Source organism: Vulpes lagopus, chromosome 24 (genome assembly GCF_018345385.1).
Source record: "Vulpes lagopus strain Blue_001 chromosome 24, ASM1834538v1, whole genome shotgun sequence".
NCBI lineage: Eukaryota > Metazoa > Chordata > Mammalia > Carnivora > Canidae > Vulpes > Vulpes lagopus.
Window position 1 is genome coordinate 11,571,762 of NC_054847.1, and position 20,665 is coordinate 11,592,426.

Genomic DNA, 20,665 nt, shown 5'->3' on the forward strand with positions numbered 1-20,665 from the left:
CTAATAGCAGATTTACTGTCTGCAACATTAGATGGCATAAATGATGAGTTAAAAGTCCTCAACATGATGGGAGCAGGAGGGAACCTATGAACCTAGAATTCTAAAGCCTGCTAAGCTGTTCTGGGAGAATGAGGCAGATTCTCCCAGACACACAAAGCTAAGATTCTACTACACACAGACCATCACTGGAAGAATTACCTTACACAGAATACACAGTTGGCCCTTGAACAACATAGGTTTGAACCACACGGGTCCATTTATAGATGGATTTTTTTCGATAAATGTGGTACAGCACTGTAAATATATTTTCTCTACCTTATGATTTTCTTAAGAACATTTTATTATCTCTGTCTTTATTATAAGAATACAATATACAAAAAAAAAAAAAAAAAGAATACAATATACAGAACACAACACAAAATATGTGTCAATTGACTATGTAATCATTAAGGCTGCATAGTTAAGTTTTGGGGGAATCCAAAGTCATATGCAGATTTTAGACCATGCAGAGGTCTGCACCCTACACCCACATTGTTCAAGGGTCAGTGGTACTTCATCATGCAGACAAGCGAGCCAAAGATTAGAGAGGTATTTAACAATGCTCAAGTCTGAATTCCACCTAGAAAATACAGGCTGCATGAGTGTGTGCACCACAAGGAGGTTCCAGTGATTTAATTAAAACTAAAAAAAATAATAAAATAAAAATAAATAGAAAATAAATAAAAACCAGGAATTTCCTTAAAAAAATAAAATAATAAAATAAAATAATAAAATAGCTCAGTGAAAACAATAAATTTTATAACAAAAGTATTACCAGGATTCTGACTAGTTATTCTTAATTGTTTTCTTGTGCTTTTGCAGAACTAAGTTTCAGTTTTCAAGTGTTCACTTGCCAGAACTTTAATAAAAGGAAACATTACCAATGTAGCAATGTTAAAAGATGTTTACCACTTTCATTCATTGCAAAAAAATAAAATAAAATAATGGATGTAATACATTCACATACTTATCAAAACATAAAAACAATTTTATTTTTTTGCCATTAATATCTTTTCTTGTTTTCTAGATCATCTGAAAACAATCTGAGAATTCCCAAGTGATAATCATTCAATTCCTGTAACATTATTAGACTCGGCTTCCTTTCATTATTTCTTAGCAAATTCAACCATACATGTTAATCTTATTAAATTAATCCTCAAAATTAGATTCTAAGATTTAGCACGAGGGAGAAAAAGAAAGACTCTTAATCAAGATGATAATTATATATTTAATACATCTTGCTTTTAATAGCAATTTTCAAAGTAAACACATCATAGACCTTATAACTTATTAAAGATTTATAGTGCTTACAAAGTTGTTTCTAAAAATATACCTTATTTATTCTAAATGAATAACATTATCTGGAAGATAGAATAATAAATTATAGTAGTATGTTTACCACCACTATAGTTAAGATTGTGTACATATATTCAATATGAAATCCTTTTAGGATTTTCACACTTTCAGCCTTAAAATGTAAAAGCAGATTACAGTTTGGCATATGAGATCTCAGTCTGACAGCAATGGTTTTAAAACCCAAAACTAAAAAAATATCTAGTTGACATATTACGAGAGCACAGGCACATGCACATATATTTTCACACGTACATCATCTCTTTCACTCAATCCAACACATACACACACACACACACACACACACACACACACCCAAAGTAAGCAGAAAGTTCCACCCTTGTGTATCAGACAATTGCCATCAATTGCAAAAATAGGGAAAAAGTTAACTAAAAATATGTAAACACATTTAAATGGTTCCCATTGTTGGAAAGATATGCACAAAACCGCTATCGAGATCTTTAACATGCACAGTATATGCCATTTCAGGACATTCTTGAGCAGGCTTGAACTGTTCACTAACAGACATATGAATATGTAAAAAGTGATGTGCTCCTCCATCTCCCAAATGGCATTCCACTGACAGTGAGTCACATGACCCAGCCCCACCAATGTGGTTTTACTTCATAGAACCCAACAGATTATAGAATCTAAGAGACTTAGAAACTTCATTTTGCTGTTTGGGGTTTCTTGCATGTTCCATGTGCAAAAGCAATGGGATACTGTATTGCAAGTGACAATATCATTTAAGACTTTGTGGCACTGCAAAAGGTCATTTTTGTATTTCTACAACATATTTATTCTAGCTAAATTTCCCAATGGTGCTTTCTTTTAATTATATGTAGTCTTGCAGACTTTGACTTGAAACAATTTAATGCTGATACCCTCTCCTACTCATCACTTTTACCTCCAGTATAATTCCTTTTTGGACTCTCTCCAGTAATGCAGGTTTGAAAATGTTCTGTGGAAGTTCATTTTCATTATAAATTAAAACACCCAAAGCTCTCCGAGACAACATTAAAATAGAAACTAACCATACTTCGGGGCACCCATAACCCATACTGCTGTGATTAGAAAAATGAAAAGGTGCAACAGTATGCAAAAGAGAATATTCTAACTTCCCATTTTTCTTTTTTTTTTCTCTTTTTTGGCTTTCTTTGTATTTTATTTCACTAAGTTTATAAACTGTTCAAGCATTCTTATACTCTGCATGACAATAACAATATTTTGGCACATCAACATTGTGATATAATATATGGTATGTTTAAAAAATTAATTAAAAAATTTCATCTATTAATGAACATGTTTAATGTAGTGCATATATATATTTTATAGTTAAGTCAAATACATCAAGGTTTGTAACTGATTTACAGATGAAGCAATCACAGATTGCAGTAATATAGTAATATATGTGTATGTGCATATGTATGCATATGTGCATATATATGTGTGTGTGTATGCGTATATATTTATATCTATATATACGCATACACACACACACACACACATATATGTATACACCAATCAAGGGAAAAACTGCATCCTGGCAATTTGACAGTCCAAAGTTTTGTTGATATAGTTATCATTTCCATGCCCTTTTCTTCTTGTTTTTTTGTACAAAAGACATATTTTTGCTTCTTCATTCCTGATGAGATTTTTCTGCAGTAACTTTACATTCATACTGTAAAAATTAAAAAGGTTAAAAGGTTAACGGATTAAGGTTTATTCTGAAAGGCAATTTCCATACAGACTAAAAATTGATACTTTATTAATGTATGCCCACTTTATTTGTCAAAGAATCTGAGATTTATGCAAGGATTAGAAGTAAATGACAAATATGATAGGGAAAAAGAAAGTTCACAGTCAAGAAGTGAAAGAGACATAGCAAATGCAGGCAGAAGACAAGATTTCTGCATTACAAGCAAATAATAACAGTACCTAACAGTAAGTCAACCCCTACAATATGAAAGGAAGCACAATAGGTTTCTTTGAGTGCTTAGTAAGGTGACTCAGCAAAGGAAAGGTCATGAACTTAAGGACAGGACTGATAGGAAGAATTCAGATAATATTTTCTCAAATCACTTTACAATTTCAAGGAAAAAAAATCTATTAACATTAGCAAAATATTCTGGTCAAAACAGTATTTTAGAAGTACAGCTACAGAGGTACACCCACAATTCAAGAAAAAGGAAACTAACAGGCTTAAAAAAAATTAGGTGACCAGATTATCAAAAAGACAGCCACATAAGCCACTCAATTCTCCTAGCTGGCTACAATTTTCCTAGCTGGCCACAATTCTCCTAGCTGGCCATAATGATAGAAGTGACAGCACTTATTCATGAACTGCTGTGGCCTTTGAATCCTGCTCCCTGTCCTTTGCCATCTATGTATGAATGGGGTGACCAACAGTATCCATTTTCTTAACTAAAATGTTCAAATATCTTGATTTGCCAGAAGTAGTCCTAATTTATATCTATTAAAGCAACAGAGTTATTAGTAATGCCTCTTTTCACTTTTTGATAGAGCAGACACCTATAGATTCGTTTTAAAAAATTAGAGGATAATTCCTATCACCTTATCTGTAACACGTTTTAGCTTTTCTATCCAGCAATTCCTTCAACTTTTAGTATGCTTGGCTTGGAGAAAACTTGTCCACATCTCAATAAAAGATGAAATAAGCATCAGCTTACCATTGCCAGTTGTCGACCAATGTTTCCCATTGTTATGCCTCCAGCAAAAAATATACATGGTAACCAAGAACGAACATAGAGAAAATCTGGAGATGTATATCTAGAATAATAGAAATGTTTTTAACATCCCATGGAAGAAGTACAATGACACTTAAAAGATAATGAGAACAGAAATAAGTTATTCTGTACATTAAAGTGGCTAACTTAAGATCTCAATTCTGAAATCAGTTGTCATAAAAAAAAAAATGAAATCAGTTGTCATTTCTTTCTTTTAACAAACAAGCACTGAGAAGAATACTTACTGATAAACACCATTATAGACTAGCAGCTGAGTGACCAAGGTTGCCAAGAAAGCAATTCCTACTCCAAGGCCAAAACCACTTCTAGATCTATCAAAGGTCCACCATAGTCCAATGGAGAGTGCAGCCAGTGTGAGAGACAACTGTATGTTGTTATCAAAATCCACTTTCTGAGATTGGTGTTAAAGAGTCATCTTAAAACTTGTAACTAAATAATAGCACCTATTCATTTTTCTAAAATAAGAGATGTTACTGTTGAGAGGGGAATTGAGTGCTTATTCTAGAGTGTGTTCAGTCTTTTCATACAATGCAGGACAACATTAGGGGAGATTAAAATTGTCTCTGATATTTACCAAAGACACACAGAGGGCATGATATTTCATTAATAGATCCCACCTACTTGTAGTCCAAAAAGAAAAAAAAAAAGAAAAAAAGCCCTCTATCTACAGTCACAATTATAAGATCAGACCCATTATTTGAGAAATGCTTTCTTTGCTAAAAATGTAACCAAAAGCATGAGAACACAAGTATTGCTAAAGGAACACACTTTTGCTAAAAAAGAAGCGAATATTACTTCTCAAACAGGTTCAGAATTACTTGAGAATCATACAAGAACTTGAAAATAGAAGAGTTGACAGCTATTTAACAGGGTACCACATTCTCTATATGATTTACTGACAGACACATTTTATAATAATGCAGTTCAGAAACAAGAGGACCAAGGACACAGTATCCCTTTCTATTATGTCAACTGTTCTAGTTTTAATTTGTTGAGGATAAAGCCTTGAAGTGAACATTATCTTGCAACCTGCCAAGTTATTTTGGTGCCTGAGACTTTCTGGTATAGGACAGTTTGCTCAAATGATATTTTATTTCCGTCACCTACTTAAGCATCTATTCACAAATGTACAGCCCTTTTCTACTCCAAAATCTCTGGCAAAACGAAGCTTTACAAATTCAATTTTCTCATTTCTTTGCTAGAGGATTACACTAAAGGAATTAATTTCAAGTATCATTAAAAGGGCATTATCTAAGTCCCAAAGGCCACATCTTGGCTCTATATCCAGCTCCCCCAGGGAAACTAGATAGCTCGCCAAACTAACTGGCCATGCTGCAACTACAGAGAAGAGAGGGGAAGTTCAAAAAATGCATATAAAACTATTTCCCACTTCCTTTAACAGCTCGTCTTTAACCACCACCACCCCTCCCCATCCTGCCTCTGCCACACCAACTGGTATCTCCAACACCAGCTTTGCTTACTTCTCAGCATATGATGGCTGTTGCTGGCCATTCCCTCAAGGTCATTTCTTGATTAGGCTTGATTTATCAAAAAAAAAAAAAAAAAAAAGCCTATTATTTATGGTATGCTTTCTGCAAAAGCTTTTATTATTCTTTAGCAGGCATTACACCTAAAACTCCAAAGAAAAGGTTATATGCTCTGATTTTTCTGTGCAGTAAACATTCTTATAAAGAGCAGAATTTTATATTCACTGAGTTCTATCTTTGATAACTAAATTAACTTTATTAAAGGTCAAAACAAAATAAGGTTTCTAGAGTAAACCAGTTAAATACTTTTATCTGAAAAATAGAACCATGGAATTTTCTCTAGTCTAAGGGATCTAATATTATTAAGTCTATGTTATAAATTTTGCAGACATTTTGGGTTTTGCTTCAAGGGTAGGCAGAAGAGTTAAAAATCACTATATTAAAAAAAATCACTATATTCAAGTATTTATTGACAGAGAAAGAAAAGAAAGACTGAAGCAAAAAACTTAAATTAGATATATGAAGGTTTTTAAATTCCAGAAAAGGCTATCTAAATTTCTCTGAGACATATGGGATAGAAAGGTCTAATGCATCAGTTGGGAGGGGAATTTACATGCTTAGGGGGCTCCTGACTAGGAGATGGAGCCCTTCCTAGACTCGAGCCAGGATCTCTGGGGCCTGCTCTCTGCTCTGTTGCAGCCTTGCAGTATGAATGCCTTAGCAAAGTACCTAAACCCTCTAACTTTCATTTGTCTTACTATCTTAATAAAGAAAATGTGGAACTAGGTGATTTCTAAGTTTTCCTCTAGATACAATATTCTCTGAGTCTATCTTTTTAAGCCCTCCCAACTACTAGATTTGTTTACTATAATATACTAAATCTTAAAGATTTCACCTAGCTAAACATGTTGGGAAATCCTTTAATACAAAAGGAAATGGAAAATCAAACTAGTAACTGCCACTAAAGGGCTTCCAAACCCACAGATCCCCAGGGGCTAGTACAACTGGGAACAGAAAGGTGAATGTGTTTGCAGAATGGAGGACCCAGCCAAGTGGGTCCTTGGTTCCTGTCCCAAGCTTCTCCAAAACAGTTCAATACTTCCTGTTAAAGACACAGGAATCCACCTGCCACATGACCCACCCTCTCCCCTCTCTCCAGCTAATCTCTAGTCCTGAGCCAGATGCAGAGCAAAGAGAGGGGACCTGGGCAGCTTGACCTGCATTCCATGCTCTTCCTGGCACCAAGGTTCTGCCCCTCGACTCTCTAAGCCACGTCTTCTAGAAAAGGTACAACTGAACTAGCCTGTCACAGATTTTCTTCTAACAAAGGAAAGTCAGGGGTAGGGGAGAAGAGGATAAGCAACAGGGGGGATGCCACAGTGAAAGTTTTATGAGGGCAAAAACTTTCTCGTTCCAGGGTGGACTTTTTTTCTGGGTGTCAGGGAGAAGACAGGGGGGAGAAGGGAAATAGAGGCTACTTTGCCCTTCTAGCTGGGATAGTCTAAAAACACTCATTAATCACTAAATAAAATGTCAGAATCCATAAATGATCAAACTTGAAAAGTACATACTTTAGGGACAAAAGTTCTTTTTGGCCAATGTCTAAGCTGAATATTTCTACTTATGCCACCTTTAAGAAAATTTATGCGCTTTGCTGGCATTGATTAAAACCAATAGATGTGTCTTTTTTGGAAAAAATCATAGGTTCCTTAAATTAACAACAAACCAAAAACAGCTGGCACCTGAAGCCACATGTCCTCATTGGCAAGTCTTAAATAAAAAGAGAGAGGAAAGAAATCCTTTGAAAATGTACTTGTTTCAATCTTAGAGTTACCAAAACTATACAGAATTAAGCAACCTAATTTAAGAAAAACACGTAAAATGTTTAAATGTGCAAAGTTTCTCAGTGACACTGAAACATGGGGATTTAAATGGAAGGTTATATCCCATCCAGTAACAACACAGCTGCTACTGTGATGTTTCAACAATACGCCACACATCCTTTTTACGACTAAGGGGACATATCACAATTTGACAATAGTGAAGTTGCAAGGAACTGTTTAACCTTTGGCTTGTTGGAGCTGCTTTGTGATTATGCATTTCATTACAGTGGAAAGGATACAGCGCTGGCATGATTTATACCAACAAAGACGGCTACGCACCGCATCACACTGGACCACTCTCTTTTAAATTTATGTGGTTCTCCTAGATGCCTGTCAATGCAAGGGTATAATAACCCAATCACAGCTGTGGAAAGAAAAAGAAAAAAATTAAGTCATCTCCAATGCCAAAATGGCAAAACCTAAGTGAAAAGAGTTACTACGACCCCCATAAGCATTTGAAAGATTGTTTTACAAGCTCTCCAAGTTATATAACATCAGTCACCAATATTTTTAAACTTACCTCCCAAAAGAAAGAAAAATAAATAACACCACTGAAGAAAGCACCATAAATGATTACAAGAGAATTCCAAATTATAATTGGCAGAGCACGATTTCAGTGTTATGATTCACAATTTAGCAGTTTGGACTAGATGGTTCATGCTACTTCTCCACTACTACCATCTCTGAGATTTGAAAACATCAAACCAGCTGGCAGTTAAGCAATGTTCTCTCTGAACTACATAACCACGAAGCATGCTATAAAATGCCACCAACTGTCTAAAGAAAAGCGAGAAGCTAGAAGCATAAATGCGTACAATAAGGTCATCACACACACAGTATTTGTTCGGATGGCTACAGCCGTCCTGTTATACAGATTATCCTAGTGTCTCCAGCTTGTCTTCAGCACCCAGTGCTGTGTCCTGACATTCCCCTTTACCCTGACCCTCTAAAGAGACTAGGTCATACTGTCAAAACGGGAAACTTGCAACAGAAATCTACATGTAAGCCTCATTCTGCACATAGAGAAACTTAGGAAACAATCTATGAGAACAATGATTTTCAGTTAAAATTTAAATTCAGTCTTAAAAATAAGGAGAAATCATTTTAGTATATTTCTTAGTTTTGGAAAGAATTTCCTGAATGTCAACCATATAATTATGAATAACTGTATGCAAAATGTCTATGATTGAGACTCCAAATAGTTGCACCCAATTTTTAATTAAAATACTTGCCAAGCTTCAACATTTTATTCATTTAATGGGAGAAGATTTTAAATGCTAATTTAGTCATTTAAAAAAGACCTTAATGAACCAAAACATTCTTCAACAAATTTTAAGGAAAATATACTTCTACAGACTAAACTTAACAGGAAATAACTCGGCAGCTTTGACTTGTTAATCTTCCTAAAATGGTTTATGTTGCCATTAAGTAATAAAGACACAATTGTCACATCAGTTGAAAAGCAATGTTTAAAATGTCCAATGCTACCAAAATCTGAATGCCTAAGGATCAGGAACCCCTTGTCTGCCCTGGTATTGGCTAGCTATTTCTTACAAATGAAGCATTCAATCTTTAAGGAAAAATGGAAATAAATTAATATAAAAAAAATCACAGGCTAGCAGACCAATGGAACAGTATTAAAAAGAGGCCGCACAGCCACCCTTTCATCTGGGGATGAGCAGCTGCAATGATGTACGTGTGTTCTAATCCACAAGACTGAAAGTGCTCTTCTGAGTTGGGCTTTTGCTGCGTGTATATAGATGGCTCACAGACCATCAAGAGATTAACAACAAATTTCAGCAATGCGGACCTCGAACAACTATCAGCAAATTAAAACTTTCATATCATATTCCTGTTTAAAAGGCTTGGCTCTAAAATCCTGGGAGATTAACTGACAGCGTTTCCCAATTTCTACAAAATTAAAATGGCAACAAGCATGCCTAACAGTTGAAATACATCTAAATGAATATTACTTTTTTTTTTCTCCAGGGGTCATGAAACTAACAGCTCATGTCATTCCTCACTCTCACTCTCACTCTCTCCTCCCTGTGCCTGTTGCTGAGTAAAATCAACTAAGATCAGGCATTCCAAGTCAATTTTCCTCAGCAGCTGATGCCATAGGTAAAGAATTATCACATAGAGAATACTGACGTGTGTGCAAAGATATAAATAAGTAAAATTGACTAGATTTGTATGCATGTGATGTCAGACTCACAAGTGAGAGACAACTGAGGAGAGAAAGCAAAAACACAAAAAGGAATTTAAACTGCCACGCTGCCAACCTTGGGATTTGCCAATAAAAATCAAATCCATTGAGTATGCATGGTTCTCAGTTGCTCACTGAGGAGGAGAATTCGAGGAAGCTTGTCACTTCCCATTAAATGTCTTCTTCCTTCCCTTTAAATAAAGGCACGGCAGAGTCTGATAGCAATAACTACAGCACAGTGAGGCTCCACCATTTGAGAGCTCAGCAGAACTATGTCCGGTCTGGGGCTTCTTTTTCCTTTCTCCACTTTCTTATTTTAACAAGAGAGACTGTTAAAATCATGCCCATGTAACGTTACTTGCAAACATCATTCTGCTTAATAGGGTTCTCTGATACAAAGTAACATTTCTTGGGATAGATTTATGTTACTTCCCAGTGACCAGTTACTGTGTTACCAAGCCAAAACCAGAAGTAGTTTGTAAAACATCAATATTAAGTCATCACTTCTTCATGGGAGTGTGTTTAATTCCGTGATGGACTAAGAAGAACAGTTAAATCAAATGTTTTGCAAGGAAGAGGGGCTGAAGAAAACAAAGCCATTGAATGTGATAGACTTTCACGGAAAACTACTCCAGCATATGCAATGTTTCACTCAACAGATACTTAAGCTCCCATAACCATAACGTGTCCAGTTCTTGATATTTGCTGAGAATTTAAAAAGAAAAAAGAGTAAGACACGATCCCAGCCTCAGAGTGAGCACAGAAACAATTCAATACAGTAACACATTAGGGGAGGCACTGACAGGGCATAGTGGGGGCCCAGTCTTCTCCAGACATGTGCTGAGGGGAGGCAGGGTGCTGGAGTGTCAGGAAAGCTTCACAGAAGAGGTGGCCCCTAAGGCAGGAGCTGAGTTCAGCAGGTCAGTGGTGTGGAAGGGGTTTTCTAATCCAAGGCAAGCATCTGGTAAAAAGCATATACAATGCAAAATACCCACTATCACCTGGAAATTGTAAGCTTTAGGCAAAAAGGGAGCTTCCAAAGACTCTGAAGAAGATAAAAGTTGGCAAGAGTCATATCATAGAGACTTTACCCTACAGACCCCAGGGAATCAGAAAGTAATGCCATTGCATTTGTAGCATATAGGGAGGCACTCACTTTTACGGGGCTGAGTGCACAACACATGAAAGGGAGAGGGGACTGGCAGGCAGGCAGAGTACAAAATTAGAAGCAGAAAAAGAAAAAACCCGAAAATTCCCATCAGAGTACTAAAGGACCTGGACCAAAAGAGAAAAATGGAAACTTAGAAAATTGAGGGGATGACAGCAGGAGTCTTGTACGGCTCTCTAGGATCTGGGTAAATGACTAACTGCCTGGGTAAACTGCAAAGATTTGTTTTTTTCTTTTTATGTTAGGTATTAGTTTCGTAGGTAAGAATATAATTTGGTTACTTACAATTTTCTAGTCAATTTCCCTAGTTATTTGACCCATACAATGTTATCTTTTTCCTGTATCCATTCTTCAGAAAGATGACTTTGAAGCCATCTGTAACATTCAAGAGGTTTCTAACTCTGTTTCTAAAGCACTGCACATATAGAGAAGTTAACTTGAAACATCAGCCGTTATTAAATTAAAAATAGAGAACTAAGAAAAGTAAAATGAGATCAAAGGAAATGTACCAGAATTTCCTACTGGGTGTCCCTCTAGAAGCACTGCTAGCAAATTTTACAGCACCATGTGTTACAGAGAAAGACCGCAAATAACCAAAAAACTTCTGCTTGCATGTAGAAAGTGGTGATTCTGGAGAACCTCAAAGCTGTTCAGTCTATGAATATCAGATGAATAGGAAAATCAAAGAATGATCAGTTTTTCTGACTTAAGATGGTTAAGAACCTAGAAGAGTTTTGAAAATGCATACCAGTGCATGTACACAAAAACATATACACACTTCAAACACACATAAAACTTGTACATGCTATGTTTCTTGTATCACACATAAAACTTGTACATGCTATGTTTCTTGTATCATTTACTTCTTATTTCCTCAATATTTTCTCTAAAATTGGGGACAGGAGGTGCAAGAATCCATTTTCTACCTTCGGCAACTTTCACAAATCTGGCGCTACACTCTCATCTACTAAATACCATGACTCATCCCACAAAATCAGTAGCAGAGTTAACTGGGATCTAGATTTCCAAATGGCTCTCTATCTCTGTTTGTGCTCAGGAACCTCATGGAATGCACTGCTTTCAAGAGAAACACTCAAGCAAGAAATGTAAATGTAAATCCCCCAAGTAGAGAAGTATGAAGTTAAGCTTGTAAGTGTGACAAACCCAGTGGCTGGGAAAAGCAAGGAAACTGAAATGTAGCATTAACGTCTGGACTTTTTCTTCCTAAATATGAGTTTGTGGCAAAAGTACCCACACCACAGGGACAGATGCAGCCCCGGTCCTCTCCTTGCTGGAGGTACATGAAACCTCAGTCCGGCTCTCCCACCCTAGCCATGAATGTACAACATACAAGAGTACATTCCATCCAAGCCCAGCACTTCGTCTGCAAGCTTCAAAAGAGGCACTCTGTGTTGAGGGGAAGTGTGGGTAGCTTCCTCTTTCCCCTTCTCTGGCATGTGACACTGGACCTAGCTGCATCATCCACCACCTCTGAGACCCTGGGCTCACAGACATCCTCTGTTCATCCCAGGTTCCTCATTCCCCCAAAGTAGGCACCATGCCAAAATCTCACTCCCAAAGTTGGCTTCCAGATTCTTGGGGTTCAGGAATGTGCCTAGCACATTAGGAGGCATTCAGTAAGTAATAGTTTCCCTCCCCGACCTTCCTTTTGTCTGTTCTGAAAAGACATGTTCTTCCAAATCCCAAAAAGCTTCAATTGGTAGCCAGATAGCAGCTTACTATATGAGAAAATAAACACACTGGAAAAGAAGAATGGGTAAACTTAATCTTTCTCTTCTGAGTTTAAAGGAAAAGAAAATATATGAGACACAACAGAGAAGACACAGAGAAGCTCTCTAGGATCTGGGTAACAGTAGACACAACAGAGAATGATAACACAGTAGACACAACAGAGAATGATAAAATATAATTTATGCTTTCCCCTCTATTTGGGTGAATTTGCCTGGTCTCTCAGAAAATGTAATTACCTTGAGAAACTACAAATCATTGCCTTCACAAAATTTTAATGTGAATATTGTAATAGAGACATCAACACAGAAGCCACACTGAAACCTGACCACAACGTGCCCTTCCATCCACATAGCATCCAGTAGGTTCCACAAGGTCATTCTAAAACAACTCACACCCAACTCCTCACCCTTCAACTTCCAGCTCTAGGATGGAAGTCAAGAAGGATCTACATTACATTGCAAGGCACTGGTGTATATTAAGTATGAGACACCAAATAGACATTCCAAAAAGCAATTTTCTCCCTCGATTAGACTTTTCTTTTACCACACAATGATGGCTTCCATCTATTACTTTCTTTCATAAAATATTATTAATCTATTGGTCTCCATCATTAGAAAAAACTGAAGAGGATCCATTATGGAAACTTGGCATTAAGAAGGCTTTCTGAAATGCTCCACTTTATCTGCTACACATTGTCCACCAAAAAAGATCTAAAATAACTACTGTAGTAGGATAATGACTTTAAGCAAAGAGAATCTACCTTATTAATTTAAGTATTCATTATTCTTAAACTACACCTGAAAACAAAATAGCAAGAGAAAAAGGATGTACAAAAATCAGAAAAATAAGCTTTAAACTTGAATAACACTACTCCATCTTTCAAGCCTTCATCTACTAAAAAACAAGGCCATAACACACACAAATCTAATCCTTAAAGCCAAATAGTGATGATGATCCTCAAAATAACGCAGAGTAATATGAGGTAGGTTGAAGAAATAAAGAAGCTAAAAGCCTCATTCCAAAGGAAGCAAGATTCTTTTTAGGATTAAAATTTTACAGTGCAGGGATGCTCATTGGTTGAACGTCTGCCTTCGGCTCAGGGCATGATCCCAAGATCCGGGATCGAGTCCCACATCAGGCTCCCTGTGAGGAGCCTGCTTCTTTCTCTGCCTATGTCTCTGCCTCTCTCTGTGTGTGTGTGTGTCTCTCATGAATAAATAAATAAAATCTTAAAAAAAAAAAAAATTTAGGGGCAGCCTGGGTGGCTCAGCGGTTTAGCGCTGCCTCCAGCCCCAAGCCTGATCCTAGAGACCTAGGATCGAGTCCCACGTCGGGCTCCCTGCATGAAGCCTGCTGCTCCCTCTGCCTGTGTCTCTGTCTCTCTCTTTCTCTGAATAAATAAATAAAAATCTTAAAAAATATATATATATATACCTAAATATAAATATAAATATATATATACCTAAATATAAATATAAATATATATATATATATACCTTAAAAAAAATTTACAGTGCATAGGTTAGACAGAAATCAGACTCAAGAGTACCTACCCTGTGATTCCTTTATATTACATTGTGGAATGGACAAAAATAATCTAGGGGCAGACAGATGAGTGGAAGCCTGAGGCTGGGGCTGGGGCATGGACTGCAAGAGAACACAAGAGAATCTGTGGTTCATGGAAATGTTCTACAGCCAGACTGTGGTGGCTGGTCACATGACGGTGAGCATTTGCTTCAAGTCATAGAACAGTTCACTTAAAACAGGTCTGCTGCATTTAAATTAAAGTGGAAAAAAAAAGTACTGCCCAGTCAACATCCACACTCATGTGCCCTCCTTCCTTTCTAAGCATTACAGAAGCAACCTCCACATACCTGAGGCTGTGCCACAGCACGGCGGTACCCACCATGCTGAAGAAAAGATGCTTGCGATCACATCAGGTGGAAAGAGTGTCACATTTCTCTGAATCTGAAGTAAATTTAACACTAATGCAAGAAATACTCCAATAAAAAACAGCACCACTCCACGAATCATCAAGTTCACACTCCTGCTAGTGACAGATGAAATGTAGGGGCCACGTTTTTTGGGCCCAGGTGACTCTGTCTCTCCTTCTGCCATGGTTTCATAAGTTCAGTAAACCAGGAAGGGGGGGAAAAAGGGCTTCCCAGCTGAAAAGCCAACTGTCTGTGAATCAAAGCAGAATGGCGTTTCAAGTCACAGCATCTTATCCTAAAAGAGGACCTACCAGAAATCCTGCAAGAGATAAGAAAAAAGAAATCAATGTTTGTCTAATACATGATCATACAATTTTTCTGATTTCAGTACTAATGAATTTCAAGTACAAATAATGAAATGACAAGCTTATATATTCATTTAAATTATTCACTGAATAAGAAGTGGCTTAAAAAGTATTTCTATATGCATGATGTAATAAAAAAGTGTTAACACTTCTATTTACTAGGACAGAATAAATGACCTGCAAGGCTCAAAGGTTAGAATAATAATAAAAACAGCTTGCTCCACTTCAAAGAAAAGCAGGGCAGGTTACCTGAAATAGTTCCACCAGAATCTCGAAGATTAAAATCCTGGTTTCTGTTTCTCCTACCTAATCTCCAACCCCATCATTTAGAATAGATGGGCCAGGAGATTTAGGTAAAAGTCTTTATACTTTACAATAAATAAATAAATGTCTACAGAAAATCAACATATTCTGACTGAAAATATTGTACTGCTCACAATAAAATGTGACTTGCTCATGAGGATGACCTCTTTAGGGGAACAAAACATTTTCATGCTTAAGGTTATGTATCTGAATTTCTGCACAAAAGCATCTTACAAAACACAGGCTGCCACGCACTTACCTACACATACACCAAGCACAGAAACCAGACCTGACCTACTCTCGGCAGGACCACAGCTGTGTCCCACCCCTGCCTGGACCCAGTCAGCCTTCTGTTGCAACCACAGAGCTACTGTGATAAAAGCTGAACTAGGAAGCAGAAGAAAGGAAGCTAAGAAAATGAAGGGTAATCCAATAGCTAGATTGTAAGGAGTTTAGCCACGTGGCTCGTGATGGCAGTGGAAATCTTTCTTTTGTATGCATTGGTTTTAAGATAAACAACATTTGACACCTTCTATGGGCACAAAATCCATGTGTAAACTGGGGGTTGGTGAGAGATACTGACTTTAGAAATAACCAATATGAAAATGAGAACATTTGTGAGTACTAGCAACTCTCATAGCCTATCAGTTCTTCCATGTAATAAACAGACTTTTTTTTTTTTCCACATCCTAAGTTCTGTGTCCAACACTCACGGGGATGGGGGACTTCTGCCCTCAAGCTAGTCTCACAAACCTAACTTAGTCTATAGCATGACTGAGCTCTATAGCTTGGAGGACTATAGAAAACTCATGTCTTATGGCTGATTCGCGGATGCAGAAAACACCTAGAAACCATCTCCTCCTGATCTGGTCTTGCAGACTCTTCCTGGCTCTGCTATCCAGCATATTAGCATACTAGGTGTTCAGCTGCTACAGGATTCTTCATTATCACCATAATCATGACTATTGACATAGTATCCATTTATGGAGGGCTTACTCCACACCAGACACAGAGTTAGTTAGCCCTGATCTTCAAAATCATCCAAAGAGAAGTATTATCACCCTCATTTTACAAATGAAATGTAAAGTCAAAGAGATTTAGCATTTGCTTATCATCACATGACATGTAGTATCAGAACCAGCATTTTACTTTAGGTCTGATTCCAAAACCCAACCTCTTCCCTCTAAACCTGAGTCCCATTCTAACCCAACTCCTCTTTTTTGGCACATGGGTATATAGAAAGGGATTTGGTTACTGAAAAGATGGCAGACATGGAAAAATTAACTCAACTGAGACATAATTTCAATATAAGTAGGCAACTATATAACAGCACAAAGATCATGAGAGTGAATGTACCAGTGCCTTGAAATCTTCTTTAAAACTATTAGATCAAGGTGGAAAAAAGATGTTTTAGAGAAAAAAAAAATCATTTGGCCAATTGACATGCTGTGTAACACCAGCATACTTCATAAAACCCTTAACCTCCCAGACTTCCAGTAGACACAACAACCACCCCAACTTCTACTCTTAAAATGGCTACTGGAGGACAAAGAGTTTATATACATTTTACATAGCCCAAATTCCTCTAGTAAATCATTGTTTTATGTCTGTGATTTTTCCAAACATGAATTAACAGCAAAGGACATTTTGTGTTGAATTATGTTTCTAAAAGAGCATAGTAACCTCAGCTTTAAAAAAGTGGTTTTTTCAGTTGTGCCAGGCCCCAGCTCACAATCACCAGTGTTTGTCAGAGGGCACTGACATTTTGGGCAGGACAATTCCTTGTTGTGTGAACTGCCCCAGGCCTTGCAAAAACACTTAACATCATCCCTGGCTCATGCCCACAAAATGCCAGCACATGATCCCTCACCCATTTGAGACAACCAGAAATGTTCCTACATATTTCCAAATACCCACAGAGAGGCAATGCCCTCCTAAGAGCCACTGGTTGCCACAGACTATTTCCTCCAGCTAGAAGACTTTCTAAGTTGTTTATTTATGTTATCTACCACAGCTGCTTATTCAACCTTTCCTGGCAGTGCTTGTTTATAGTTTCCTACTTCACCTCAAAAGTTCTCTTTAAAGGTAACACAGCATTTGTTTGATGATTGTACATTTGAATGAGTATTTTTTAAGGTAATATTTTAAAAATCCAAAAAACTGATTTTTATGACTACATGATAATACAATAGTAAATAATTACTAGAGACAAAAATAAAACAATGCTTTAGAATCACAGTATCCTAAAATTTAAGAAATAGGAGGGAACTGAGCCATCATCTATTCCAGGGAGTTCATGAGCCTGATGCAAAACAAAACAAAAAAGTTGTGTATATGTGCATTTTTCTGGAGAGCTCCACAGTTTATATCAAGTACTTAAACAGTCCGTGATCCAAAAGAAGTTAAAAACCACTGATCTAACGGTTTTCTCATTTTACCAGCATACCAAATGAAACCCAAAGGGATCAAGTGAGGTGACAAGATCAAGGCTGTGTGTACTACTGGATCTTGCTACCACAAATGTGTAAAATGAACTTCTGGAAATGGAGACTCATCAAAGGGATACGCAATTCCACAAGACCACTCACTCCCTACTATGCAACAGTTAAGTTTCTTAAAAAGCATGCTGTGTACAATAATCAGTCACAAAACAGGGGAGTGAGTTACTTAAATGCAAGCTCTTGGAATTAAATATCCCCTTAATCTGTTTATTGTAAAGTCTGGTTTTCTGATTACCTATTGATATTTTTTTCTTAAAACAAAATGTACCTATACCTTTAAATATTATTCTTACATCAATGATAAATTTGATTCTTCTCCAAAAAAAATTTTTTTAAATCTGTATTTGAAAAATTTAGATTTCTCAAGAAATAATTTGCTGACCAGGGAAGAAGCCTTTGGTACAGTACAGAGATATTATTTAGAGAGAACAAAACCACAGTAGATCCTCAATGGTAATCCTGGCACGGAGGCAAGTGCTTTTAATTTCCATTTTGCAAAACAAAGTAAGTTAAGTAACTTCCTGAGATGATAACACTGTTACCAGATAGAACCCCTCCCCCCACTAGTGCCTCCAGGGACTAGGGCCCTCCCCGCACCTCCCCAATACTCTGGCTTCTTCTAGAGTTCTTTCCCATTTCACCACATTGCTCCAAGTAAAAACTCCATACAAAAGCAGCGCCACACACAAGTGGCAACTTTTAAAGTCATACTAATCAACTACTGTTAATAGCAAAACAATGTGTGTGTGTGTGTGTGTGTTTTTCAAAAATTGACAAAAATCTCCCATGGTATATAAGAAATTCTTGGGCAGCCCAGGGGGCTCAGCGGTTTAGCAGGGCGTGATCCTGGAGACCTGGGATGGAGTCCCGCGTCCCTCTGCCTGTGTCTCTGCCTCTCTCTCTCTCTCTCTGTGTTTCTTGTGAATAAATAAATAAAATCTTAAAAAAAAAAAAAAAAGAAAAGAAATTCTTATTCTTCCTTGAGCCCTGACCTACAATATCTATAAAGGATATTACTGAACAAACATAAAAATAGTTCAAAGAGTTTAGAAAAGCCAATAACAAATCATCGAAACTGGAAAAACCTCAGTATATGACTATCTGTTAACGGAGGATATTATTCCTTTTAAAACATAAGTGATAAGTGATTTAGGACTTTGTGAATGAAAATCAAAGTTTATATCTTCCACTGAAACAACTTTCAAGCAATGGGCATTTGAAAACAAAATCTTCTAGTAACCTTAAGAACCAGTTGTATCTTATTACTTTCAATACCGCCCCTCCTCAGTCAAACAAGATCATTTATCTTCCAATGATTAACAGTCATAGACGTATATTCCTTTCCTCATATTACCCTGTTTAGGTCAGACAGGCTACTGAATAATAAAATTAAATTGCTACCTCACATCTTTCATCATATGCTCTCCGTAATCAGAATGGCATTCTCAAAACAGAATAAGCATAAACGTCAGGAAAAACACATTCACATCAATGAAAAAAAAACTTAACTCTCCTTAAACAAGAGCACACAAACGTGCTATCATTTGGGATAATTTTCCTGGTAACAATGAAAACAGCCTGCTCCTAAATTACTGATCTGCATTTATCCTGTCCTGTACAGCCGACCATTCGTGAAAGCAACAGTTGTCAGTTTAAAAAGGATCCACCTCCTGCCCAAATGTCCATGATTCACTGCTTGGTCACTTTATATCCAGGCACGTTCTGAGAACTACAACAAATCACACAGGTCAACACAACATGCAGAGGAAGAGCGAAAGGGGAAAACAGGAAGAGGTCATGGCTAATATTTTCTTTTCCCCCTTGGAGACCCTGCAGGTTGGGCATCCCCTTCTTTGGTTTTCACTCAGTGGTGGGCACTCCGGGAGGGCCAGGCCCCCAAGCTGGAAAACACCACCTGGCCCCTGCCTGGCTGCCTTCAGTCCCACTGCAGCCCTAGTGCAATCCTCCATCCCCTTGCAGGAGTGACCTGGGCCAGTCTGAGCGGCCCAGCTGTCAAGTCTACCCCATTCCCTCTTAAAGCATCTCCTCATCAATCCTACAAAACAGTAAGCCCTTCATGGTGCAATTTTCCTAGACCAGCAAGCTGACACTATACTTTGAATGCTTGTTTCCAACATCACTTGTTCTAGCGCACCCCCCCCCAGGCCCTCCCCGCCCCCTGACCGCTTCCCTTCTCCAGACTGCCAGTCCCCACTGAGCAACCCCAAATCCCAGCGACTACCACCAACCCACTTCTGGGTCCTGGCGAGTGTTCCCTTCTGATCTACCCACACGCCTACCCCAGAGGTGTCCAGTCCTAACCCAAAATGCCGAAGTCCCACTCCTCAAGCCAAGATCAACGTGCCTTCCGGCGGATTCTAAACTTGCTACAGAAGCTACCTCTTGGGACCGCCCCGCCCCCCCCCCCCCCCCCCCCGCAGCCTGAGCCTCCCAAATCCTGACAGCATCGCCGACCTCCAGGGCGCCCTCCCCGCCGTCCTCCGGGCTCCGTCCGCTCGCACACACTCGTCCACTGCCGGGGAGCCTCGGCCGCGGCGGTGACCTCCGCCCGACCCTCCTCCAGGTCAGCGGGGCCCCTCGCCCTTCAGGCCCCATCCGTGGTCCCGGCCACCCGCACCTGCCAGCGGGCTTCCCGGGCTGCGCGACCGCAAGCGGCTCCTCCTCCCGAAGGCCGCCCCCTCCTCGGGCCGCCTCCCGAGCGCCGTACCCCCCGCGCTCCGCAGGAGGACCCCGACTCACCCCCGCCTCCGCCATCTTCTGGGACCGCTCCCGCCCCCTCCGCCTCTCCCTCCGCCCCTCCCACGGCTCCGCGGGCGCTGCACTGCGCCTGCGCGGGCCCGAGGCGGCGCTCCGCAGGTCGGGGCAGAGGAACTTCCGGTTCCCGC

General features: G+C 38.6%; 1 protein-coding gene across 7 annotated transcripts; it reads right to left on the bottom strand.

The window, feature by feature from the left end:
* Positions 1-928: 928 nt before the first annotated feature.
* INSIG2 (insulin induced gene 2) lies at positions 929-20,659 on the bottom strand. 7 transcript variants are annotated; one of them, XM_041739569.1, is made up of 6 exons: positions 20,520-20,659; positions 14,531-14,909; positions 7,770-7,894; positions 4,385-4,551; positions 4,083-4,182; positions 929-3,073 (listed from the first exon to the last, which is right to left on the bottom strand). In XM_041739569.1, exons 2-6 carry the CDS (start codon positions 14,772-14,774, stop codon positions 3,032-3,034), a joined length of 678 nt encoding a protein of 225 aa, XP_041595503.1. In that variant the 5' UTR covers positions 14,775-14,909; positions 20,520-20,659; the 3' UTR covers positions 929-3,031. The 7 variants fall into 7 exon arrangements, with proteins under 7 accessions (XP_041595503.1, XP_041595507.1, XP_041595502.1 ...); XM_041739573.1 differs by lacking the exon at positions 20,520-20,659 and adding an exon at positions 20,398-20,515; XM_041739568.1 differs by lacking the exon at positions 20,520-20,659 and adding an exon at positions 20,235-20,390.
* Positions 20,660-20,665: the final 6 nt, after the last annotated feature.

Bases quoted from the DNA above. Each gene is read 5' to 3' on its own strand.
- INSIG2 (XM_041739569.1), bottom strand. From the start codon at position 14,774: ATGGCAGAAGGAGAGACAGAGTCACCTGGGCCCAAAAAACGTGGCCCC. The intron at 7,895-14,530 runs GTATGTGGAGGT...TTCTTTCCACAG, and splicing joins GTGCTGTGGCACAGCCTCAG to CTGTGATTGGGTTATTATAC. The intron at 4,552-7,769 runs GTATCCTTTCCA...CACCAATCTCAG, and splicing joins GTATAAATCATGCCAGCGCT to AAAGTGGATTTTGATAACAA.